Source organism: Hemicordylus capensis, chromosome 4 (genome assembly GCF_027244095.1).
Source record: "Hemicordylus capensis ecotype Gifberg chromosome 4, rHemCap1.1.pri, whole genome shotgun sequence".
NCBI classification, from domain to species: Eukaryota; Metazoa; Chordata; class Lepidosauria; order Squamata; family Cordylidae; genus Hemicordylus; species Hemicordylus capensis.
Genome location: NC_069660.1, coordinates 231,188,909 through 231,215,554, shown reverse-complemented (window position 1 = coordinate 231,215,554; position 26,646 = coordinate 231,188,909). Strand labels below are relative to the sequence as shown.

At 42.4% G+C, this 26,646-nt stretch overlaps 1 protein-coding gene across 15 annotated transcripts in view; it reads left to right on the top strand.

The window, feature by feature from the left end:
• The window catches only part of CCDC102B (coiled-coil domain containing 102B), a 229,725-nt gene that overhangs the window by 135,507 nt on the left and 67,572 nt on the right, over positions 1–26,646 (top strand). For 13 of the 15 annotated variants that reach the window (XR_008306121.1, XR_008306122.1, XM_053245396.1 and 10 more), the window contains one exon: positions 8,602–8,808. The exons of 1 other annotated variant lie outside the window; for it this stretch is intronic. Coding sequence is in view for 12 of the 14 variants with exons in the window: in XM_053245396.1 (XP_053101371.1) it covers positions 8,602–8,808 (207 nt within the window). In the remaining 2 variants the exon portion in view is untranslated. Of the gene's footprint in view, positions 1–8,601; positions 8,809–16,241; positions 16,597–26,646 lie in introns of those variants that run through there. One more of the 15 variants, XM_053245405.1, reaches the window with a different exon arrangement.

Below are 26,646 nucleotides of genomic sequence, written 5' to 3'. Positions count from 1 at the left end.
CTTGAAGACTGTATGCAGTTCCACAAAGCTCCATACTGTCTCCAGTGCTAACATCTACATGAAGCTGCTGGGATAAATCATCAGGAGATTTGGTACAGGGTGTTATCAATATGCTGATGACACCAAAATCTATTACTTCTTATCAACTTCATCCAGAAATTGCATAACTTCCCTAAATGCCTGCCTAGAGATGGTAATGGGCTGGATGAGGGATAACAAACTGAAGTTGAATCCAAATAAGGTGGAGGTATTTATTATGGTGGGGTCAAGACCCAAGAGAAGGTTTAGATAATAACCAAGGGGTTACATTCCCCCTTGGTTGCCACTGGCTTGTCTGGTAGCAACTCAGGACCAGGCATTCTCTGTGGCTGTCCCAGAGCTTTGGAATTCACTCCCTATCAAAATAACAGCTTCACCATCTCTGTTTGCTTTTTAAAAGACCCTTAAGACACACCTGTTTTCTCAGGCTTTTTGTTAAAATTAATTTTAAACTGTTTGTTTTATTTTGTGAAATCGCTTTGTTTTACTCTGTGAACTTTGAAAAATTGTTTTGTTCTGTGAAAGTATTTTTTTTTTAAATGTAACTTTAATTGTGTACAATGCCTAGAGATGTATATATCAGGTGATACATAAATAAGATTTTTTTTATTTAGCCAACTAATGGCACAGCGGGGAAGTAACTTGCCTAGGGAGCAAGAGGTTGCCGATTTGAATCCCCACTGGTATGTTTCCCAGATTGTGGGAAACACCTATATCGGGCAGCAGTGATATAGGAAGATGCTGAAAGGCATCATCTCATACTGCTCAGGAGATAGCAATGGTAAGCCCCTCTTGTATTCTACCAAAGAAAACCACATGGCTCTGTGGTCTCCAAGAGTCAACACTGACTTGACAACACAACTTTACCTTTAACTTTATATAGATACTAGTATCTTTCAGCCCGTTAAATTAACAGGCACTAGTAGCCTTCTCCGCCCTCCCCCGCCGCCTCCTCCCTCCCGGGCCCACCACCTCTTCCGGCCGGGGCCGGCGCCATCCGGGGCTGCTGCCGCCTTGCCCGGCTTCCCCCGCCGCCTCCTTGCTTTGCCTGGCCGTCCGGTGTCGGCGGCGGCCGCTTGTCCTTGGTGCAGCTGCCCAGCGGCGGCCGCTTCTTCTCGGCCTGCCACGGCTCCTCCTTCCGCCCGGGCCCACCGCCTCCTCCGGCCAGGGCTGGCGCCATCCGGGGCCGCTGCCGCCTCGCCTGGCTTCCCCCGCCACCTCCTCGCTTTGCCCGGCCATCCGGTGTCGGCGGTGGCCGCTTGTCCCCGGTGCGGCCACCCGGCGGCGGCCACTTCTCCTCGGCCTGCTGCTGCTCCTCCCCCCACCTGGCATCGGCGGTGGCTGCTTCTCCTTGGCCCGCCGCTTCTCTGCCACCCAGCCAACATGGCGGCCGGCGCCTGCGTCCATGTCTCCCTCGCCGTGTTCTGCGCACGCGCACCACGCATGTGCAGAACACCCGAAAAAGACACGGACGCAGACACCAAGCATCTTATTATATAGGATGATAGATAAATAAATAAAAGCAAAAGTAGCATGTGATGAGAGACCCACTTCTACCAGCCAACAGCATGCCCCCTCAGTCATTTATATTCCAAGCTGAGCTCAGGAACTGGAAATGAGCTTTGATGGTGGAAAAGAAAACTGGGGAACAATTCAGTTGCATATAACACTTTGGCAGATTTTAGGTTAGAGGCAAGATCTTTTATTGATTTCTAACTGTGGTCTCACTAGTGTGCCCTCAGCAAGCTGATATAAGGAAGTGGCCCTTTCCTGAGACTTCCTGTGCCAAGACTTCTTGTTCTCATTCCCAACTTCTTTCCGTTCTTGATCTCATCTTTGTTTCATTTCTCATGATGCAGACAGGTGTGATTATGGGTAAATTATCAACTGTGTCACAAGGGTGCTACAGTAGATAATTATATAATTCAACTTGCCTGAAGTCTTCCTTCAGCTGGAAACTGAGGGGCAGATGGAAGCCTTCAAAGAATAAGTAGGACATGTCTTGGCAAAATAAACACTGTATTTTCCCATTTTAAAATATTCTCAAGCATGAGAAAGTACACTTTAAAAGCTTGCCTTGCTTACTGTGTAATTTGAAAGATTGTAAATTTGTAACATTTGTTTGTCCAAATAAAAGGTGCACCCAGTGTTCTGTTCTGTGGATGCAGCACAAATACAAATGAATACAATCAGTATCATTTTTTTGGTATTTCAATCTACAACTAGGAAGAAAGCAATCCAATCCTGTAAACAAAATGGCACAAAAATGAAAGTAGTGTATTTAAAGACATTGGCCCACATCTTCCACAGCATTGAGAGGGTAGAATAAAAGCTGCGTCCTCGCAGAGAGGCTGCTGTGGATTTACGCCAAAGACTTATCCTGCAGCCAAGTGTGTGCAGAGGGGGAAGGAGGAGCAATTTTCACTGTTATCCCTCCAAAGTACTTTTTGGTTCCCAGAAATTTATCACTCATGGTCGTGCAACTGTTAGGGATATCTTTCTGGAAGCCAAAAAGGATTTTGGAAAGGAGGGGAGAGCAGCAAAGATCTTTCTTCTTCCCCCAGCACATATGCAGAGCTGCAGGTCAAGCCTTTGTCTGAGCTCAGCAGCAGCTCTTGTTCTGCCCTCCTAATTCTGTGGAACATGTTGGCCAGTAAATTATTTGTTCTTGAAGGGTATAATAATACGTTTTCCAGGTTACGACAGACTACATGTGAGCACTGTAAGATATTCCCCTTAGGGGGTGGGGCCACACTGGGAAGAGCATCTGCCATGCATGCAGAAGGTTCCAGATTTCCTCCCTGGCATCTATACGATAGGGCTCCTGCCTGCAACCTTGGAGAAGCCATTGCCAGTCTGAGTGGACAATACTGACCTAGATGGACCTATGGTCTGACTCAGTATCAGGCAGCTTCCTATGTTCCTATATAATATATGGATCTATTTTAGTATCTCTTTGAGATTCCTTTATATTTAATAGAAAAAGTGAACTTTTTTAATTCTTTAAATAAATTATTTGGATACATGAGCTGGATTTTTCAGTCACAGAGAAGATAAATATACTGTACTTACCTGTTTAAATCAGATCTTGACATGCCAAAACATTTCCAGTAAAATTCATTCTTGGATGGTTTTGTATTATTTCCTTTAAACCTGAATCCAGCCAAGAGTAAAATATATTCTGATGAGTCAGCATTGTCGAAAGATGAATCACCTTAGCCTGAATCTTGAGAAACTGGATGCTACACAGCAGAGGCATACAACTATCTCCTGACATTTCGTTAAAATGAAAATCAGCCTGTCAGTTTAAACAGAGGAGGGGAGAAAGCTGCATGCCTTAACCTGCACCTGGTTACCTGTGACAGGAGATGCATGAGTATTTTTATTCTCAAACCATCCACTCCAATAGATTGGTACAAGGTTAAGATGAAACAGGAGTATTATGTTGTTCAACATGCCCCGTCTTTATCTTTTCCTCCATGTGTGAAAAAACAGTTTGGGATTTGCAATTTGAATGAAAAAATAAATGGCTGGAAATTAAAGGGATAAGCAGCCTCTTCCTCCATACACTCTGTTTAAGCTGACCCACTCCTTTGTGCATCCACAGATAATGCTGGATCCAGGAGTACCCCCAAGCAGTGCACTGTATCTTGCGGGGTGGGGGGTGTAATACTGTCCTCTGTTTATCCTGAGGTTTTTTAGATCACTTCTGGGATTGCACAGGCTTACCTCTGTCCCCTAAGAATATCTCGGCTTGCCCTTAAAATCCTAATTGTGATTTTGTTCTTCTCTTTACTCTTTGTGGGCTATAGCGGGGCCTAAGACTTGGGCTAAAAATAATTGAAAATGTTTGAAAAGAGTGTAGTTTAGTCCTTTTTTGTTTGTTCAGGTCCTTTTGCTGTCTGCTGATGTTGAGAATTAGGGCCCTGGTGAACTTCTTTGAGCATAAAACAATGTTGGGAATTTATAGAGCTTGGGTCTCCTTTGGGTTCAGCTCTTCCAACTCCTAAAGTTCCTTACCAAAAGAGGTTGAGTCTTCACTCAACCTCTTTTTTAAAACCTGAAATATCAGGTACGCAACTTTTCCATACCCTCATTATGCATTATTCTATCACATTTCATTTCCATCATGTTCAAAAATCCAGTGACTGGATGCCCAAACTGATACACATGCTCCTCAGAAACAAAATTTAGAATCAGATGCATATACAACGTTCTTAACAACTTGGAGACTATGTAAAAGAGAAGTAAAATTGGCAGTCTTTCTTTCCATCTCTGTAATGAGTCCTGAAAAGTCCTTTAATTTCAGACGAAGGGGCCATTCACACGACCTACCAGGTGGGCAGGCAGGCCGGTGGTGGGAAAGCTTCCTCAACCTTTCCTTTTCCCCAGACGACCATTGTTTGCCTGGTGGGAGCACGGAGTACCCTCCCACATGATCCCCATTGCTCCATGCATCACAGAGCAGCGCAGTTCACTCTGAGGGTGGGACTGATTGTCCCAGCCTCTCGTATCCCCCAGTGCACTGAGCACTGTGCCCTGGGGGATTCCCCCAGGGGATGGGCACTCGAGGCACCAGTCTCTGTGTCAGCGCAAGCTGCAAGCCGCTCATGCTGCCACGTCATTCTGGCAGCCCCTCAGCTTTGGTGCAGGGTTTGGCACTGAGGCAGCTGGCTCATTCTGGCAGCTGCCTCAGCTTTGGCACTGAGGCACTGCCGGGATCCACCTGGATCCTAGCAGTTCTCACAGGCAGCCAAGCCCAGCGAAGCCTACCTGTTCATGAGAATAGCCTCAACATATTGTTGGGTGTTTGGGGTTTTTTGTTGTTGTTGCTGCTGCTGCTATAAATAGCAATTGTGGGTGCCAACTGGAACCAGAAAGAGGGAAGGCTTTCACATTTCCCCCTGCTACTGTTCTGATTTGCATGGCCACCATGACTGTTATTTCCCTTGGGAGCTATGCTACCACTGAGACCAATGAGAGCTTCCGGTGTTGGGCAATAGCAGTAATTTGGAGACTTGCTTTGGATAAGACTGTAGTGGAGGGAAAGGGTTAAGGGTCCTTCATACCACAATCCTGGTCCTTATCACTGCCCTCCAACACAGCTATTTACTTTTTTTTTTAAAAAGCCCAGAAGTGCTAAGCATGTGCTTTTCAGAACATGTGGAGCCAGCGTGGTGTAGTGGTTAGAGTGCTGGACTAGGACCGGGGAGATCCGAGTTCAGATCCCCATTCAGCCATGAAACTAGCTGGGTGACTCTGGGCCAGTCACTTCTCACTCAGCCTAACCTACTTCACAGGGTTGTTGTGAAAGAGAAATTCAAGTATGTAGTACACCGTTCTGGGCTCCTTGGAGGAAGAGCGGGATATAAATGTAATAATAATAATAATAATAATAATAATAATAATAATAATAATAATAATAATAATGTAGGGTGACTTGACATGATCGCTTGTAAGTACTTAAAAATTAGGTAGGAGAGGAACCAGAGGTGCTGGGGAGCACACACTCCTGAACCCATCCACCTCTGGTTGTCAATTGTGGTCACCCACATCTACCTTAAATTTTACCAACATTGTCAAGCAAGCTTGAGACTCCTGGTTTCAAGTGGGCACAGGAAGCCGGTAAGGGATGCAGCTGGCACGCTAGCCAAAGTAGTGCAAAGGTGCCCCTGGCCACCGCCTCCACCTGAGCTTCCAAAAGCAGAGCCAGGTCCAGTAATACCCCCAAGCTGCGTACTTGCTCCTCCAAGGGGAGTGCAACCCCATCCAGAACTGGTAAAATCTCCTCTCCTACTGGTTCTCCTACTGACCAACATTACCTCCGTCTTGCCCGGATTCAATTTCAGTTTATTAGCCCACATCCAACCCATCACGGCCTCCAGCCCCCCATTCAGGACATCTACCGCCTCCCTAGGATCAGGTGACAAGGAAAGATAGAGCTGAGAATTGTCCGCATATTGCTGACAACTCAGTCCAAGTCCCCAGATGACCTCTCCCAGCGGTTTCATGTAGATGTTAAACAGCATGGGGGACAAGACCGAATGCTGCAGGACACCACAGGCCAATGGCCACGGAGCCGAGCAGTAGTCCCCCAGTACCACCTTCTGGACCCCCCCTCCAAGAAAGGACCAGAACCACTGCAAAGCAGTACCTCCAATTCCCATACTCGAGAGGCGGCCCAGAAGGATACCATGGTCGATGGTATCGAACACTGCCGAGAGGTTCAGCAGAACCAACAAGGACGCAATCCCCTTGTCTAGTTCCAGGCATAGGTCATCCACTAGAGTGACCAAGGCAGTCTCAGTCCCATATCCGGGGTGGAAGCCAGATTGAAAAGTGTCCAGATAATCAGTATCATCCAAGACTTTACATCTGACTCCCTCTGGGTTGTATTTTCCACCTTCTACCCCGGATGAGGAGCTGCCTGCCAGCTTGATAACTCCCTTGTTATCTGATTTTGTTATCTGATCAATTTATCTGGACCATAGCTTTTCTGTTATTCTGGAGGACAATTTGTTGCACCCTTGACTTAACCTTCTCTCATATATCCTTTAAAGACACAAATTTACTCAGTTTCTATTACTTATTTATTGGCTTTTTTGTTGATTATTTGCTTTTCTCAGAAGTGCACTGATTAACATTCTGAAGGCTGCCAACTGAAGATTAAAGAAGTGCCATGTTCTAATTTAGATTCCTAAAGTCCATTCTTATCTCAAGACTAATAACTGCTAATCTAGGAAATGAGTTTTGATTCCATTCCTCAATAATGAAGGAAAATGGTAAAATGTAAATAGCTCAAAGAAATGTTTGGTACTTCCATAGAAGCATTAAACATATAATAGAATATAGTTTTCCTATTATATATAATGCTTTATATGTCATATATTTTATTTATTTATTTAGTTAGTTAGTTAGTTAGTTAGTTAGTTATAACATTTCTATACCTCCCAAAACTTGCATCTCTGGGTGGTTTGCAATTAAAGTAAATTAAAACATCAAATCACTTAACAATTAGAATCATTTTAAAAACATTAAGAATTTTAAAACATTTAAAACCCAGTATTTTTTAATATAATTTTTCCTATTAAAATTATAATACTAGAAAAATTTCTATTATAATATTAACATAGTAGTCATACTGTGACCATGGAATAAAGGATACAAAAAATGTTTTTAGAGTAGGAAATAAGTGAAAATTTTGTTTCCATTTCTCCTAGATAGCATGGATTAGAACACCTGTGCGGTATGTATTAGGGGCGGGTATGGACTGTTTGCGGTTCTGTCCAAATTCAAACCAAATTCAGACTGAACTGCAGGTATGTGAACTGATTCAGTTGAACCAATCAGCTGGGCTGGTGAGTTCAACAAACCAGCTTGAACCAGTTCAAAACAGTTAACAATCGAATGGACCCTGTTCACAGCAACCTGACACATCATTATTATTTATATAAAGAAGCACTGTGGGAAGAGTAAAGCATGCACTTGGTCCCAGACAGGACACACACAGAACAAAACTCTGGGAATGCTTCACACTTGAGGCAACAGGGAAAGGACCCTCTTATTTGTAGTGCCCCATATGTGGAATGCTTTCCAGGGAGATTTGACTGACACCAAATATTATATCCTTCTGCCATAAGGCAAAAATCTTTTACAATATCCACCCCCACACACACACACACATACATCCCTTTCCTCTTTCCTTTGCACATCTGGTTGAAACTAATATTTCCTGAAACCAGTTCCCTGTCATATGTGAACTGGGAAAGTGTGATTTAAGGAATCTCAACAGACCCATAAATCAAACCAGGATCAAACAGTAGTTTGATATCCTGATTTATTGCAGTTGCTTAAAACACAGCAGCCCAGTTGGGAGTATATGGGACACTGTGGTTTAAGAAACCCGGAAGTGTGGTACTTTGCTGGGAAGAGAGTGAAGAGGAGGTATGTTGGATAGTCTGAACAGTATTTTAAATCAGTTTTAATGCTATTGATTAAATGCTTTGTTGCTATTAAAATCATAAAAGCCAGAGAACAAAAATAAAAAACAGGAACTTGGTTCAGAGAATTCAATAGTACTATGTATATAATTTTAAAAATGCATATATATAATTTTAAATTATTAATTATAAGCTACTATAGGAGCTGTTAAACTGAAGAATTGGATATTATATCTTTTAAATAAATAAATCAATGATGATGATGATAGAAAGCCTGCAAATTTATTTAGGCTTGCCTAAAAAATGTCATCTCTATGTCATCTCTAGCTGACATCCAGACACTGAATATTATTGCATACACTGAGTATTTCACTCACACAACAAGGGGAAGGGTGATTTTTGCTGATTCTGTTTCCTGAAAATATGTCCCTGAGCCTCCTGCAAGGCTCAAGGACATATTTTAGGAAGCCAGGAGGACAACAAAAGGAAGGCAGTGATCAGCAAAAATAGTCCCTCCTCCCATTATTTGGAACACTCAATACCCTGGATACTGGCCATTATCGTCTCTGTTTCTTAGATAATAGCTTTTGTCTTAACATTTCTCTCTCACACATGTTTTCAGATTGAGAGACTTCAATCTGAAAATGCATCAGAGTGGGGGAAAAGCAAAATACTTGAAACAGAAAAACAAGAACTGGACAGAGAGAACAGAAGACTGAAGACCCAGGTGAAAGATCTTCAAGATCTTGTCAGAAAAAGTAAACTACCTGCAATTCATTTGTGTGGGGATCTCAAGACAACACAAAATGAACTCCTGGGAATAAATAAGGTATGGTACTTAGCACCATAGTCCAGATATTTTTCGGCATATATATATATATGAATTTATCACAATTTAGTGTATGTATCTTACAAGCATTAAATTGAAATGGGATAATAGGAATCTTATTTGCATATGCTATCTGTATTATTGTCTGCATAAAGTTTTTTTATGCACTTGTTATTTCTGGTGCATTATGTTTTATTTATTTTATTACTGTTTCACACAAGTGTATCATAAGCAGCTATGAAGGACTATTGCCATATTATAACATCATCAGTATAAACATGTTCTTTGGCTTTTTAAACCTGTTTGATTTTTTGGTTGCGGGACAGCAAATTAGAATTTCGTATTTATCCACATTGACAATTTTGTTCACAGTCCCCTTCTGATGTTTCATGAAGAGATACATGAGAACTGGACAGAGTATGTTGCATATCCTGTGATATAATGATTTTCTGTGCCATTTCTGGTTTCTTTATTATTTGAGGGGGAGGAGGTGTTGCACAAAGGTTTGTACCTTATTAAATAAGTATTGTGGTGTTCTGTCCAATAATCTTTATGTTGATATAAAATATTGTATATATACTTGTACATATAAACAAGTATATATACTGTTCTTCATTATTGAAGCCTTTTATCTTTAAACTGTGTTTTTTGTAACCATACATCTTTTTTTCCTTCCATTTTATTTCTAGTGGAAACCACTTCATATATCTATCTCAAGCTTCCCCCACTACTTTAAAAAATATATTTTGTCAGATTTATCAGGAACTACATTTGTGCACAGATGCAGTTAAAAAAAAACCCCAACCACAATTGAAAAGGAGTCAACAATTCTGTGGGAAACCTCCCACACCAACATATGTATAGGGAACATATGAACATTACAGACTTAAATGAAATGCAGCTAAACATGACAATCCTTCTGGATGCAGTCTCAAAGAAATTTATCACTTTCTGACATTTTGAACAGTGTTAGAAGTATGTAACAGGAGCTGTGTAGAAGAAGGTGGGAGAGCTGGTCTTGTGGTAGCAAGTATGCATTGTCCCCTCTGCTAAGCAAGGTCCACCCTGGTTGCATTTGAATGGGAGACTGCTAGTGTGGGTGCTGTACGATATTCCCCTTATGGGATGGGGCTACTCTGGGAAGAACACCTGCATGTTTGCATGCAGAAGGTTGTTGTTGTTGTTTTATTCAATTTCTATACCGTCCTTCCAAAAATGGCTCAGGGCAGTTTACACAGAGAAATAGTAAATTAAAAAAAAATGGATCCCTGTCCCCAAAGGGCTCACAGTCTAAAAAAACCCCCATAAAATATACACCAGCAACAGTCACTGGAGTTACTGTGCTGGGGGTGTATAGGGCCAGTTATTTTTCCCCTGCTAAATAAAGAGAATCACCACGTTAAAAAGTGCCTCTTTGCCAAGTTAGCAGAAGGTTCCGGTTCCCTTATTGGCATCTCCAAGATAGGGCTGAGAGAGACTTCTTCTTGCAATCTTGGAAACTCTCCTGCCAATCTGTGTAGACAATACTGACCTGGATGGACCAAGGGTCTGACTTGGTGTAGGGCAGCTTCCTTTGTTCCTAAGACTCTAAGTGGGTTAACATGATTGCTTCCAAGTTTGTAAACTGAGAATGGGAGGTTTCCAATGAGCACATGCTCATTGTGGGTATATCATCTGAACCTGCCCTCAAACCGTCGTTACAGAATTTGGGAGAATATCATGCAGAGGGCTTGGGAACTTAAGTTGGGCGGGTTCAGACATCAAGCCCACCAAGAGTGCTTACTTGCCAGGAACTTCTGTAAATTTTGCAAACAGTAACAGTTTTCCCTGATTAGAAATGAAATGGTTCTTTGGAGGGGGGGGGAATATGGAACGCCCGTAGCTTAGCCAAAATAGCTAAATTGAATCTCTATGTTCAGACACTGTATACCTCTCAATAAAGAGCCATGCGTAAGGTAAAGTGTTATAATAATTCTGCTGTGTATTTCACTGTAATCAGCATTTTGCAAATGGTACAGGGGTTCAGAAAATGGTACAGGGGTTCAGTGGTGTTGGCGTTGAGGAATAGTGTTCTACCAGGAGCATTCTACCAACATCAGGACAGTAATGTTTATTGAAATGCCCCAGTTTCATGTTATAGAGCTAAGAGCTTCAGCAGGGATCTAATTCTCCCCTAATCTATTGAGGAGCTCTACCCTCATTTGACTGAACCCCCCCAAAACATAATTTCCCTTCTCAAAAAGTGTTTTTCCTACCTCTCCCACAAAAAAATTAAATGAGGAAAGCTCCTCAAGCTTTCCACCTGCACCCTTGAGCTTCATTACATTAATCTGGTGACATTTTTGTTCACTTCAGGTGCAAAATTTAAAGATGGGGGATGGAAGATACCTCCCCACCCCCAAAATTTGCCCATAAACAGTTTTCAGTACAATGTAAAGGATACACTTATTGTGCAGGCAGCCATTTTAAGCAGCAGAAGTCACTCACATAAACACTTACGTCCACTTTCCTCTCCCAACTCTGCCCTCAAATCCTTTATATGTCAGAATTTATGATGTAAGTCCTTTTTTGAGTATCTATTTTAATTAGTATGTCTAAGACTAATATCTTGAGAAATATTTATCTGATTTGTGAAAGAAAGAAAAACTAAAAGAAAGGGATGCATTTCACTATGTACCTGAATTTTTGTGGCAAATTTAAAGTACCCTTGGCTGAATATTGGTTGCCAAAAACTGAAACCAGCTCCTTAAGGGTTCATTTTCAAACTACTGATTCTTGATCATTTCCTAATTAATATGGATGAAATTTGGGCATGGTACTCCAAGTCACCTAATGGCACAATGGAGTAATGACTTGACTAGCAAGCCAGAGGTTGCCAGTTCGAATCCCCGCTGGTATGTATGTTTCCCAGACTATGGGAAACACCTGTATTGGGCAGCAGCAATATAGGAAGATGCTGAAAGGCATCATCTCATACTGTGAGGGAGATGGCAATGGCAAACACCTCCTGTATTCTACCAAAGACAACCACAGGGTTCTGTGGTGGGCAGGAGTCAACACCGACTCAATAGCACACTTTGCCTTTATTTGTCAACTTGATGCTAAGTGCCAAAGTTCAAAAACTAACCACAAAAGAGGAGTTCCCATAAGAGAGCAAAGGTAAACAGCAAATTGGAACCTCTGTCAAAGTTCTGCCAAATTGACATATGGTTTGGATGTTGTCTCCAATAGAATATTCAGGGCTTATACTGTTTTTACATCTTACCCTAACTATATAGGTACTACCATGCCCATATAATTATTCTTTATTTCACTGATAAGATATTGTAGTTGATATTTAGAAGCTTTGGCTGTTACACATAAAAGGGACAATACAAGTGAGTATGTTATGTATGTGTGTGTGTGTGTATTCATATTCTTGATGACCAAATTTAGAGCATGCACCTCCTTAAATTCTTATGTTAGTATTTAGAGGACACTAATCAAGTAAGTAAGGCTGTTCTCATGAGCAGTCTAACCTAGGCTAGGACAGCCCAGACTGGGTTAGGCTGCTTGTGTGCTGCACCAGATCTGCAGAGATCCTGGTGTTCCCCCCCACCTAATCCCACTTTGGACGCCCACCTAACCCCACTTGGCCTTTAGCCAAGGTTAAGGGCACAAGTGCGCACTTAACCCTGTAGCCGGAATGTTTTATGTGCTCTGGCAGCTTGCAGCCTAAGCACACACAGAGATGGTCACCCTAGAGCACCTGTCTCACCGATATCCCCCAATGCACCGCACTCATTGTGTGGTGCATTGGGGGATATCCGGAGGCCAGGAAAATGAATCCTGTCCTCGAATGATCCACATTGCATGGAGCAGCACAGATAATCTGGGCACACGGTGGCGCACCAAAGACTTGGCAGAGGATAATCTGGGGAGAAGGTAGGTGACACCCTGCCTCCCCCCACCACTACCTGCACGATTGTGTGAATGGCCTCCGTGTCTTTTGTGTGTTTATATTTTCATGTTTTTATGGTTTCTTTGATAGCCTAAACTATTATAACCTTTTATGGGGGGGGGGGGAATAGCAAGATGGATAATGTAGCAGAGTATAAGATAATTTATCTTCATTGAATGCATCCTCAGCCTTTACTTTGCAAAATGAAAGGTGTCACTGGTCAAGACTTCCAGATGCTAGTCAAGGAGCTGGGACTAACTGTCAAAACATAGCTTTATGCATATGCAACATTCCAGTATTTTCCTTTGGGGCTACAAAGACTGGCCGCCCAGAGACGTAAGTTTGGGCGGGGTATAAATTTAATACATACATACATACATACATACATACATACATACCTCTAAGGTAAAGTGTACCGTCAAGTAGATTTTGACTCCTGTAAAAGAGCCCTGTGATTTTCTTTTGGTAGAATACAAGAGGGGTATACCATTGCCTCCTCCCGCGCAGTATGAGATAATGCCTTTCAGCATCTTCCTATATCGCTGCTGCCCTGCTTTAGGAAAACATGCTGGGGTCCTCAAACTAGGTGACTGCAAGAATGCAGCCAAATGAAAACAGAATATCCCACCACACACAGCCCTCAAATATCCCAGCATCCTATTCGTGACAGATTAAAGTGAAGCAGACAAAGAAAATGACTTCAGTGCATCTTCTAGCTCTTTATCCCTTTGCACTATCTGGTTTGCAGCAGTAGCAATACATGCTGCAGTTCCATACGTTGTTTCTCCCTGGGACAAATGCCTCTACTTCAGGAAGGTGCAGAATTTAACAATGGGCAGCACCAACCACACACCTCTCTGCCTTCTTGCCCACCACCTGCCTGCCTTCTTCACTATTGGCTGAATGACCAACAGCATCAGCTGCTGCCACAGCTGCCTGCAGTCCTGGCAGGCTTCTATGCTGTGCCTATGCATGCATCGGCATGGCCAAGTCTATGTGCCAGTATGACCTGATGATGTCACTGAGCTGGCACATAGAAATAGTGACATTATCAAGCTGTACAGGCACATGGATGCAGCTGCAGCAAAGGTGGCCAGGAGGGCAGTGATGGCTGCAAAGGCTACTGAGATTGTGGGCAGCAGAGCACCCAGTGCAGGGCAGGGGGGATGCAACTGGTATCATCCAGACAATGGCAGGGTGCCAGTAGCCCCAAATGCAGTTTTTCACCCTGTTGCTATTGTCACTCACTACACCCCTGCTTAGTTTATACAATGCATGGTCTAATCTGCCATTAATTTCTAACTCCTGTTCAGATCCCAGCCATGCAGTGATTTTTATGAAAATCGCCAACTTGCAAAAAAGAAGAAGGTTCAGTCCCGATATTATGCTATGGGAACCAGCTTCAAAACTAGGGACATTATATTCAACAAACCTATGCATATATGTAATAGTAACTGAAAAAATGTTCTTGAATAGCAATAGCAATAGCAATAGCACTTACATTTATATACCGCTCTATAGCCGAAGCTCTCTAAGCGGTTTACAATGATGTAGCATATTGCCCCCAACATTCTGGGTACTCATTTTACCGACCTCGGAAGGATGGAAGGCTGAGTCAACCTTGAGCCCCTGGTCAGGATCGAACTTGTAACCTTCTGGTTACAGGGCTGCAGTTTTACCACTGCGCCACCAGGGGTTGGGACACTGATCTTATTTATTCATATTTATGTCAGTGTTGACAGTGTTGACCCTTGAACAGTAGCTACGAAGGATGTCCTTGGTTCGTGCAGGGGTTTGAATTTGAACTGGTTTGTGGTTCAGCAAACCGGTTCATTCTGGTTCGGCCCAACCACAAACCAATTCGGTGGTTCGAGGGTGGCACCAACGGATGACAAGTGGCACCTTTAAAAATGAACACAGCAGGTCTTTACCTGCAAGCCTGGCGCTCCGTGAAGCTTCCAGCAGTGGTGGAACTGGTTCATGGTTGGGCTGAAGCATGAAACAGTTTGGATTCGAAACCTGCATGAACTGAGTTTCGTGAACATCCCTAGTAGCCACTGCTGCTGTTGTCCAGTGTTGATCCTTCAATCAGTGTTGACCAAAAATAGGCTCTGCGGTGAATGCCCTGTTCATATGATTGGACAAAATAAAATATACTTAATACATTAGCTCCAACTGAAGGCTTCAGGAATTCTTTGATCCACATATAGAGCTGTCACATGAAAAAAAGCACCCCCTTCTGGTTGGAAGAGTTTTTATATCCTATTGGAGACATGCATGTGGAGCTATCTAAACAAAGGCCGAGAATCAGACTAATGAAGTGCTGGTGTAGCAATGCTGTGCATGCTATGGAGGAGGGGGTGATTTTGTTGATCTCCTCTTTCCTCTAAAGCAGATTGTGACTCCTGATGTCCCTTAGAGTCACACAGCCCTCAAGGTCATATTTTCAGAAATCACAATGAGCTCCAGAGAGAAGGGGAGATCAGTGAAAATCATCCCCCCCCCAAAAAGTAGCATTAGCAGCATATGCTGCATCAGTCTATATATCAGCCATGAAGCGAGCATGTAATTTCTACTTTTGCAGAACATCATGCATGCACGGTGTGTGTGTGTGTGTGTGTGTGTGTGTGTGTGTGTTTTCATAATCTTTCTTGGACCACTAATAATTATGGCACTTTTAAATACATTTTTAAAATGTATCATGTATGTACACTGTTAAGAGATCTGTGTGGATGCCTGTCAGCTACCATGTTCCATGGCTATGTTTTGCTCAAAGTGGGGGAAATTAGCTTGAAATGGGTGCAGACCAATCAGTGAAATCAATCAATGAAAATCAATGAAAGAGAGTAGACATGTGTTCTTGAAAGTAAAGAGTTACTTTATTGAGATGTAATGGGGGTACAGAATGTGAAAAGATGGTGGCTGGCTTTAATGATGGGAAGGGGAAAGAGGCTTGAGGGCAAAAGAAAGAGAAGGCTGTTTTTCATAGCTGCCTGCTTCTCTAGCTAGGGATCCATCTCTCCAGTTGGCTCAAGCACGAGACAAGCCATGAGCTACACCTAAGCAGCGTGGGGCACAGAATCCATTGACAGAGTGGGTGCGCAAGAGACTTTTGCAGAACATCATACATGCATATGGGTGTGTGTGTGTGTGTGTGTTTTAAATCTCCCCTGAATCACTAATAATTATGTCTCTTTTAAATACATTCAGATTGTAGTTCCTTATATCTACACATGTCAAAAGCTCAAGTACATCAAGGTTGGTACTGTTAAAGCTTGTTAAAGCTTGTAAAGCCCAAGTGATTTTAGTCATGTTTCCCCGCAACACTGCTGGAAAGGAAAATAGCCTGTGCAAGTGCAACTTTTTCTGCAGATGCTTTGGGGAGTCATGCGTTCACAAATTCTCTTTATCATGACTACTGTGAATTGGGGATGGATGTAGAGGCAAGATTATACTTGAATTTAGACCAAGAGTGTATTTTTCTTTTCCACAGAGAGACTTCAGTTATATGAAACTTTTAGACTACACTGAAAACAGAATATGGGTACTATTTCAGAAGGCCTTTATGTTGACCCCCTTACTGTGATAGAATAATACATTATTGCTTTTCCACCTTTCCATCTACAGTTCTCTGACTTGTATATATCATATTTCCCTTCAGCTGTACTGCCAGGTTTTTCAGACAGCAGCCTTGATTGTATGAAAGATGTGTATCAAATCTAATCTGTACTGTACTTGAAACTTTTAAAAATATACTAGTGTGATATTTTTTTTCAAATGTGTTATACAAGTCTGTAGAAAGTGTGACTTTTACTGTATTTTATTAGCAATATAATACATGAGAATCAAAATGCTTTATGTAGTCATGCACATTTTATATACTTCACTTTTAAGTATACATCTGACAGATTGACAGGAAAAAATATACTAGGGATTTGCTAAAACGTGATTCGGCCTCTGAATCACCAGCGCAGTCTCTTTTAAAATGCGGGCTTCCACAGCCTCCTCTGTCGATACCTGCTCCTCCTTCCATTCACTGCCTCTTCCACAATCTTGGCACTCCTCCTAGATATCTTTGTACACCAGTGGGGCATTTCCAACTGCCCCTGTATGCAACACCAACATGCATATGGACTCCATGCATGCATAGCGACCATTTGCATGGTCAGCAGCCAAATGGCTGGTGGATGCATGGAGGCCATGTGTGTGCTGGTGTAGGTGATGGTGGGGAGATGCCCCACCAGCATGCGAAGATATCCGGGAGGAGCAGCGGGATGATGGAAATGGTAGCAAGTGGTAGCAGGTATGGACCTGCACTCCTCCTTATTGAATAGGCTGTGGAAGCCCTCATTTTAAAGGGATTGTGCCAGTGATTCAGATGCTGAATTGTGTTTCAGCACATCCCTAAGATATACTATTTAAATGGAATATATCGAAGTTAAAATATATTCTGAAACTTATATTTGTAATCATGGCAGATAATGGGTTATCTCTATATTCATTCTTTGATTTCAAGCTTTTACATGTCAAGAGTAGCAAAATAATGTGATCCATCACTGGACTTGAATTAAGAATATGATTTGGGGTCAAATATAAAAAATGGTCTATTTCAATGTTTAGTAGTACAGAGTAATCACTTTGCTCATGTAACTGCCAATGACCTAAGTAACCAGTTTAGAAACTGACCACTGTATCATACTATAGGAGAAGATGTATACATTTACAGCAGCACAGTAATGAGGTCCAGTTCTCATGTAGGGGCCCTGATGTACATTCAAAACCTTGCACATGCAAAGCCAATCAAAACTCATGCATGCCTACCAGGGTGAATTGGCCATAAAGTATTCATCTCTGTTTCACTTTTTGGGAATGTCCCCCCACCCCACACTGCAAACTAGTCAGGTTATTGGCTTATGTGGGTCCAGGCCATGTTACCTTCTCATGCAAGAGACTTGCTCATACCTAGTAATATTATACTTTCAATACTTTTAATCATTCATCCCCGCTGGCCTCTCAAGTCCCAGGAAAGTAGTAATAGGGAGAACAAGACATTGTACAGGGACTGAGACATGAATCAATAGGTCTTTCTAAAATTCAGGCCCTAAGCAGTAGCCAACCTATGGCTCAATCATTTCCTTCTTTTTATTTATTTAACTTATATACCACCCAGACTTTTGTCTCTGGGTGGTTAACAAAGACATAAAACATAAAAACAATTAAAACAAATATAAAAGGTTAAAACAGTTTAACAATTTAAAAACAACATAGAATTAAAACCTACAAATTTAAAGAGGTGAAAAAGCTTGGGTAAAGAGTTGGGGTCTTCAGACGTTTTTTAAAAATAGTCAGAGATGGGGAGGATCGTATCTCAGCAGGGAGTGCATTCCACAATCTTGGGGCAGTAATCGAGAAGGCCCGTCTCCGTGTGACCACCAGATGAGCTGGTGGTAACTGGAGATGGTACCGGTAAATGGAAAAGATTAGGACAGGGGCAAATATTACCTTAAAACTGAAGGTCATCTTGGAAAATATAAAATTTAATTTTAAAAACTATAGTAGTTTGTACAGTTGTATGACTTCTAGTTCATTTTCTAGTAATCATAATAGATAACAGTGGTGCTTTACAAAAAGCCTACTTTCTAGTTGCATTATCATGGCTGTATGGCTTTCCATGACAAGACTGTTTTATATGCCATGTCCAACTTCCAAAAGCCATCAGCATCGCCTGTTTGAGTATTAGTGGTTAAGCCTATTAATGCAAACTAAAGAGTGATCATTTTCAGTAGCTGCACTGAACTGTTTTAGGTGTCTGTTTCATGAACTTCAGATGAAATTTCCTTTTGGATGTCCCATCTCATTTACATTTAAATCTAATCACTTCCAGACATTCCTCAAATGTGTGTGTTGAATAGTTTAATTTAAAAGTCTTTGGGGATGGAAGGTGAAATTATTGGAAGTTTTGTATAGCTACTGATATTTATATTCTACTGATTGCAACATAAATATTTAGATGGAAGCTGTAGCTACTAGTCTGACCATCAATTAATACTATCTGTTGGAAATTGGAAAAAAAATGATCATATCACTCATGTTTTGACGTTTCTTTGAAATGTGTCATTACATATATGTATGTGCATGTATTTCTGAAGGTAGATAAATAGGCCTTAATACATAACTGAACAAATGCCATGTGGAAAGGTTAGTCAGTCATTACTTTGTCCCCCCAAATGTTTTGTTTATGAGCCTGATTTGCTTCTAGTAGGAGAGGGACACTTAAATCCTTAAGATTATTCTATTGTCTGATAGGGGAATGGGTTGCAACATGAATGTGAACTTTCCACTATGCACTTACCCACAAAATTTAAAACTTTAATCAAACTATATTAGTATTCATTCTTGAGACACATTGGCCTGAAGTATGGGTATGAAAAAATATGAAAACATTTGTACAAACTACCAATACACTCAAAGCATAAGACAATGTCTGAATTTGGACATAACATGAAACCGGAGGTAGATGAATCCGCGGTTTCAGTTTGAAACTGTGAATCACATCGCAAACATTCATCCAAATGTGGTTCAGCAGCCTCTGGTCTCAAGGAAGGTGGCCACTCCCTGTTCCTCAGTTGCCGAGGCTGTATCCCAGGCACCAGTGCACCACCCGTGCCGCCAGACTGAGGCCAGGGAGTCAGCACATCGTCCAAGTCGCTGGCATTGGCCACGATTCCAAAAGGGGCATGTCAGTCATGCTTGACTTGCTCCGACTTTGCCAGTCAGCTTTCTTGGGCCAATGACAGTTTAAGCCCTTCCTCACTGTTCTCCCAGCTATGCTGCCTTAATAAAACTGCAACAGAGCAATGGATCATGGGCTAAATACTTGACAGCTGAGAAGCACATACTCACAGGGAGGTGCATGATGGGCACAGGCGGGGTACTGTATGGTTTGAAGCTCTGTGCATTTTCCTGGATGAAGGAACTTGAGGTGGAAGGCCCAGGGAAGGGCCGCTTTCCATTACCCCCTGTGTTGCCAAAAAGCTCATTTCCCCCTCCTTCTGCACCCTCTGTTCTCAGAACCTGAGGACCCATTGGCTGACACATCTCCAGCTTGAGCAAAAGCAAGCCCTCTGCACAATATCTACTAGGGATGTGCATGGAACCAGCAGGGGCCGGTTTGATGGTGGGAGGGGTGCAGCTTTAAGGGCAGGGGAGGATGCACTTATCCTCCACCACGTTTCCCCTGCTGCCCCCTTCGCTACATTTTCTGGAAGTACCCAGAAGCAGTGGATACACCTGCGTGCAACATGTGCACTTTTTAACTAAGAAGTTAAGATGCTTGCAGACTCCAAGCTCTCATTGACTGGCATGAAATTCCCAGAGCACATCATGAAAGATAGGAATATTCCAGTTTCACAGGTGGGTTTCAGACCTTCCCTGGACTACTAAAAAATTCAAAATCCTGGGGGGAAATGCATTAATGGCCCCTGAACATGAGAGAAAATTCTCCCATTGGACAGTATGGGTTATGAGACCTCATAGAGCTAGGAAAACACTAGAGTCACAGTAACATAAGCTGTTAATATCTTGCAAACGCCAAGCCATTTTACTAATGTAATATAATAGAACTGGAAACTAGCTCTGATGTGACATTTCTCACTGCATGAGTCCTGAAACATCTGTGATGAGATCTGAACTACTGAGAAGCTGTGTAACCCATAATGAGTCCACATGTTTTTCTTAATCTGAGAGCATTTAAACCCACTATCAGGCAGAATCTTCCCAATGTTCTATTTGAAATTTTACCCTAACATAGTATCAGATAAGATGAAGTTTTTATTCATTTTTTCCCAGAAACCACATAAATTCTTAATCTGTTTGTTTCCTTTTACTGAGATATTGTGAAATCATTGTTTTAAAAAGGTACATTGTGGTATTTTGTTTTTAAAAATTGCTGCATTCATTCGATGTTAGATTTCCCAAATTTATGGCAAGCACAGCAGAAAAATCTGCTTCATTTTTCCGTGCGACAGCTGAAACCTCTTCCACAGATGACTCTTCATTATGCACCGTCTGTTTCTTTACATTAATGGGCCGCAATGTATGCAGGGAAAATTAATCTAGGAGTGCCAACATTATTTCATGCTTCATTACATGAAATGCCTCCTAACTCTTTGATTATATATAAATTTGCCCCTGAAAAAATCTTTGAAACCTTAGCCTGTGATGCACAAACTAATGAATTCTTATTAGATGAAATAAATTTCTCATTATTTTAATTTTTTTCCCTTACAAAAATTCAGTGTAGAATAAACTTTAGCTACTGTTTCATTTAAGAATCACTTAAATATACTTAAGTGAAAACTTACACATAAATTTGATCTTTAATGCAATCTTGATAATGGCCTTTATTCTTACCAGTTCTTTGCTAATGAATTTAAGATGACTATATGGGAAACAGTGAATAAGTGAATGGGGTGGAATAGGATGCACAGCATTTTAGTAGCAATAAACTGTGCTTCACAATCACAATAAATTTGAAAGAAAGTTGATTTTATCTTTTAAAAGAATTTCTAAGGTGCACAATCTAGTTAGAAATAACACTGAGGAACACAAAGAAAAACTGCAGAAACTATAGAAAGAACATAGAAATATATTCTTTAGACTTCAGAAAACAAAGACAATGTTCTTTCAAGAATCTCTTCTCGATAGTACAAAAGGAACATAAGAACAGCCCTGCTGGATCAGGCCCAAGGCCTATCTAGTCCAGCATCCTGTTTCACACAGTGGCCCACCAGATGCCTCTGAGAAGCCCACAGGCAAGAGTTGAGTGCATACACTCTCTCCTACAGTTATTCCCCTGTATGTAAAGGCATCTACATCTCCTCTGAGGCTGGAGCTGGCTTATAGCCACCACATTATTAGCCACTGATAGACCTGTCTTCCATTAATTTATCCGGACCTCTGTTAAAGCCATCCAGGCTGTTGGCTGTCACCACATCTTGTGGCAAAAAATTTCATAGGTTGATTAAGCATTGTGTGAAAAATTTCTTCCTTTTGTTGGTCCTTAATTTCTTGGCAATCAGTTTCGTGGGATGACCCCTGATTCTAGTGTTGTGCAAGAGGGAGAAAAATTTCTCTCTCTCCGATTTCTCCACACCATGCATGATTTTATAGACCACTATCATGTCTCCCCACATTTGTCTTTTTTTCTAAACTAAGCCCCAGATATTGTAGCCTAGTCTCATAACGAAAGTGCTCCAGGCCCCTGATCATCTTGATTGCCCTCTTTTGCACCTTTGCCAGTTCTACAATGTCCTTCTTAAGTTATGGTGACCAGAACTGTAGCAATAGCAATAGCAATAGCACTTACATTTATATACCGCTTTATAGCCAGAGCTCTCTAAGCGGTTTACAATGATTTAGCATATTGCCCCCAACATTCTGGGTACTCATTTTACCAACCTCGGAAGGATGGAAGGCTGAGTCAACCTTGAGCCCCTGGTCAGGATTGAACTTGTAACCTTCTGGTTACAGGGCAGCAGTTTTACCACTGCGCCACCAGTACACAGTACTCCAAATGTTCTCACACCATAGTTTTGTATAAGGGCAAAACCTCTCTTCAGATTTTGCTTTCCCCCCAACTATTAATATTTATGCCAAGCAAAATAATATATACGTGGTTCATAGCAAGTATCTTGGATGTGCAGTGCAAGTATCCTTTTTGTTACTTAAACAGGGAAGATGGGCAGTTTGCTGCAGCAACTTGATCTAAGAATGCTGAAGGAGATGAATATCTGCTCCACAGCGACCTGAGAAGAATAAGATACATCTCCCCCTTTTCCTCTCCCCATCAAATTTAACAATTCTGGTTCATAGGCTTTCTACAGTGGGGAAAGCTAGGGAAAAATCTTTTGTAAGAAATGTCTAGATGGTGCATCTAGATGCATCTAAATGTCTAGATGGTGTATTCACCACTGCATAGGCTGTGGTGAATAAGGTATAAACTAGTGCACCATATGTGAATTAGGGATGTGCATGGAACCGGTTTTGCTGCTTCGGTCCAGTTCCGGACCAGACCCAGTCCAGTTTGACCACCAGACCAGTTCAAACCAGTTCATCGGTTTGGGAGTCTCTGGATAAAGGGGGATCCAGTTAAGGGTCGGGGGGGGCTTCCCTAAGGCTAGAGAGGGGGAAGAAGTGGTATGAGGCATGCTTATTTTTTGGCAGAGGCAGTGGGGGTGGGAGCAGTGGCTGGGGTGGCGGCGGCAGCTCCCTCCACCCCACTGGGCCCCCCAAAGTAGTGCAGGCCAGCATCATGCACAGAGGTCACTAGAATGGGCTGGAGAAATCCCAGGGGGGACGCCAACGTGGTTGGGGGGAGCCACCATTGCCCTTGCCGCTTGCCCTGCTGCCATCACTGCTGAAAATTGAGTTAAGTGTCCCTGACTCCTCTCCCAGCCCCCACTCTAGCCTTAGGGATGCTCCTCCTGCCACTTACCGCATCCCCTTTACCAGTAGACCCCAAACTGGGTGGTTGGATTCAAATCACAGATTCAGTACAGCTGGCTTGCACATCCCCAGTGTGAATATGGGAATTTGTTTAAGCCTGTGTGTATACAATGTGTTTGAGGTGCTTGTAAGGAGCATGCAGAGATGTTTTTATAGGCCTAAAAGCTGACAAGTACTTCTTCTGAGCAATAGTGAACCACCATCAACATAAGGGCCACATTGTTAGATGTGTGTAATAACTGACAATAACTTACGGCCAGCACAAAGCACAGCACAGTTCTAGTCACCCATTGGTCAATCAAGAGTGGTTTAGTGATAAACATGTTACATGCAAATATGTGTAAAGAACACATAATAGCCAACAGCCTGACTAAAACAGCCTGACTAAAAGTACTACTCAAAAGTTACTCTAAAATACTACTAAATTTGAATAGGATTTCCTCTAGTAAATTTAGTCAGGATGTCAGGCAATGACTTTGTTTAAAGTATTGAGATCTGGGTGAGCATTGAGCAATGTTCTGAATGTCAGTGAGCACGCCATGCTCACCATTTCAAGCAGTCTGGTTAGAGTGTAGGATCCCATTTGCAAGGATCACACCCAGCAGGGCCTGGGGTTGGAGGAAGCTAGCTGGACTTGGCAGAATTCCAGGACAAAGGAACTGATGCATACCATAGGGTGCAGCCATATCGAGGTTCGGTAGGAGAGGCATGTCTCAGGAACAAGGGCCAGAAGAATAACGTTCAAGGCTGGGGGAAGTTCGCAGGTCTGCAGCAGCGCGAGGGACTCCCCCATTTTTACTCAACTGTTGCTACCAGCAAAACTCTTTTCAGAGGAAGAAACATATATAGGCTTCACCGGGACCAAGCCTGTTTCCTGCAAATTAAAGCAGCTCTCAAGGAGAACTCTGCTAGTCCTGCTCCCACATAGACCCCTCCAGTGGTAGCTTTCTGACGGCCAGTTGTGCACTTTGGCACTGTTCCTGAAGGGTTTCCTGGATCTTGCAGTATCTTTGACAGAGGAACATTTAAGGGGCTTCCCTGGGTAGACACAAAGAGGGGGGTGTATGCCAGAGGACAATGGTTTGTGAGGGTCCAGCTAGGTTTGAAGCAGGGTCTGGTATAAAAATGGGTGCTGGTCTATAGAGGGGGTATCTTCTGAAACATCCTCTGGTCCATGGTCAGGGAAGGATTACTGTGGGGTGGCTCTGTGGTGAGTCCAGGAGGCTGGGTTAGGCTGTTATTCTCAAGCAGTACCTCAGCCATTGTTTCTGCACATATGGAGAGGCCTCACTCCTCAAAGTGCTTAGTATCTGACTCAGGACCTGGGTCGAGGAGGTTCCCAACACAGTGTATGACAAGGAGGAATTGACTGCATCCTTCTTTCAAACAGAACTTACTCTGGCCATATGCAAAATAATTTTGGAGATGGAAGATTGAGGGGGGAGGTTCTAGAAGTATTTTCAAGGGTCACTTCCTGTTTGGAACCATATTGGGATTAAAGCAGTTGGGAGGATTTGGAGCAGTGGGCAGGGAAGGATTTAACCAGTGCATTTACATCCTGTTGCTTCTTCTCTCAAACCTAGCTTTCCATTTTTTAAAAAAACATTATCAGGACTTCATTATATGAGTTGTGTAATGTCTACGTCTGCTTTTTATTTCAGGGCACTTTAAGCAGGTCCCATTTAGCAGAGTTTTGAGAATATCTCTTCCATCTGTTAGCAATATAAAGTAACCCCAGTTATTAATCTGGCCAAGGGTACTTAAAGGCTTTTCAGTGTGTTGCTGGCTGAATTAGTTTTTGCACTTAAACAGGGCTGATGTAAGGGATGGCCCAAGCTGAGCATGGGCCTAATGCTTTCCTACCTGAGAGAATCTACAGTTGGCCAGCCACTCCTTCATGATGCTTGCAGTGATGTGTTGTGAACTGACTGACAGACCCATCCCCTATATCTGCAAATGGGAGCATCAACCAGAGATATCTCTGTCATTGCAGGGCCTCTAGGGGATATTTTTATTGACTAGTGGGCAGTGGAAGAGAAAGAAATGCTCACGAATTGAGATTCACACAGCAGCAGGCCCTCTTTCTCCCACCTTCCCCATCAGCCAATGGGATTTTTCCTAGGTCCCTGAATTATTGAAGGGGTCTGGGAGAAAGCTCATTGGCCAGTTAGAAGAGAAGGAGTTCCTGCTATAGCTGACAAAAGACAGCAGAGGTGGCAGCAACTCCTCCTCTTCATTTCCATCTTCTGTGGCAACTGTGGCTTCCAAATTTCACAGCAGATGCCATTTCCTAGAGCAGAGGGGCTTCAGTACTTACCCTACCTAGGTAATTAGGGTGAGAGGAGGTGGAGTTGTTACTACTGCCACTGGGTTAAATTCATGACCTATTGTTGAAGCTCTTCTCACAATCAGTAAGAAGAGCTTCTGGCAGGTCTGCGGGGAGAGCATCATCTCATATTGCGCAGGAGATGGTAATCTCCCTCCTATACCCTACCAACGACAACCACAGGGCTCTGTGATCACCAGGAGTCGACACCGACTCGACGGTATACTTTACCTTTACAATCCTAATATTGGGGTGAGATTATTCTCCAGGAAATCAATAAAGTAATATAATTTGTAGGTGCATCCCTAATTGCTATGACAACTGGGAGAACAGGTGGTTCTGCATATGCTCACCAAACTGTGGCTACCCACCTGAGCTTCAGCTAGGTTCCTATCTCACCTGAAAGCTCACAACAAAATGCTATGAGTGCAGAGTAGTACTCTATGTATTCTGTGAATACTGCATCTCATCTGTAAATAAACCAAAAACTCATTGTGGAATTGAACTGTGTCTCTTTAACGTAACACAAAGTGAGATGGCCTTGCACATTCAGAAAGATGTGTGTGTGTGGAATTCTTATAAAAGCAGAAAAGAGAAGTCAGGTGACAAAAAGTAGTTCTCTGCTGCTACAAGACTGGGGTGTGCAAAAGGTTAATATAAAAAGGCAGTCAGCTGAGACATTTAAAATTCCAAGTCTGCCTTTCATATTTTTTGTTATTATCTACCTCAATAGCAATCACTATGCATGTGCTTGCTATTTCTGAAATGTTACAGATCAAGAGACCCATCTTATAAATAAATTATAAAGGATTTATTACTAGTGACCCAAATATATGGTCAAAGCTCTCAGAAGGCTTGCAAGAGATATTTCACAGTGTATGTGAGGTTTAGTAGCATCTAAATGCAGATAAGTGAGATTCATCGAACAAGTGATGCAGCCTTCAAAAAAGCATGTTAAATGAAGCACACCAGCCTATTCCTGTATTAATTTTCTTAGGAGCAAATCAGTTTCATGAGGCAAAAGCACAGAGTCCTGCATTTCAGGATCCTCAAGGTCACATGTCAA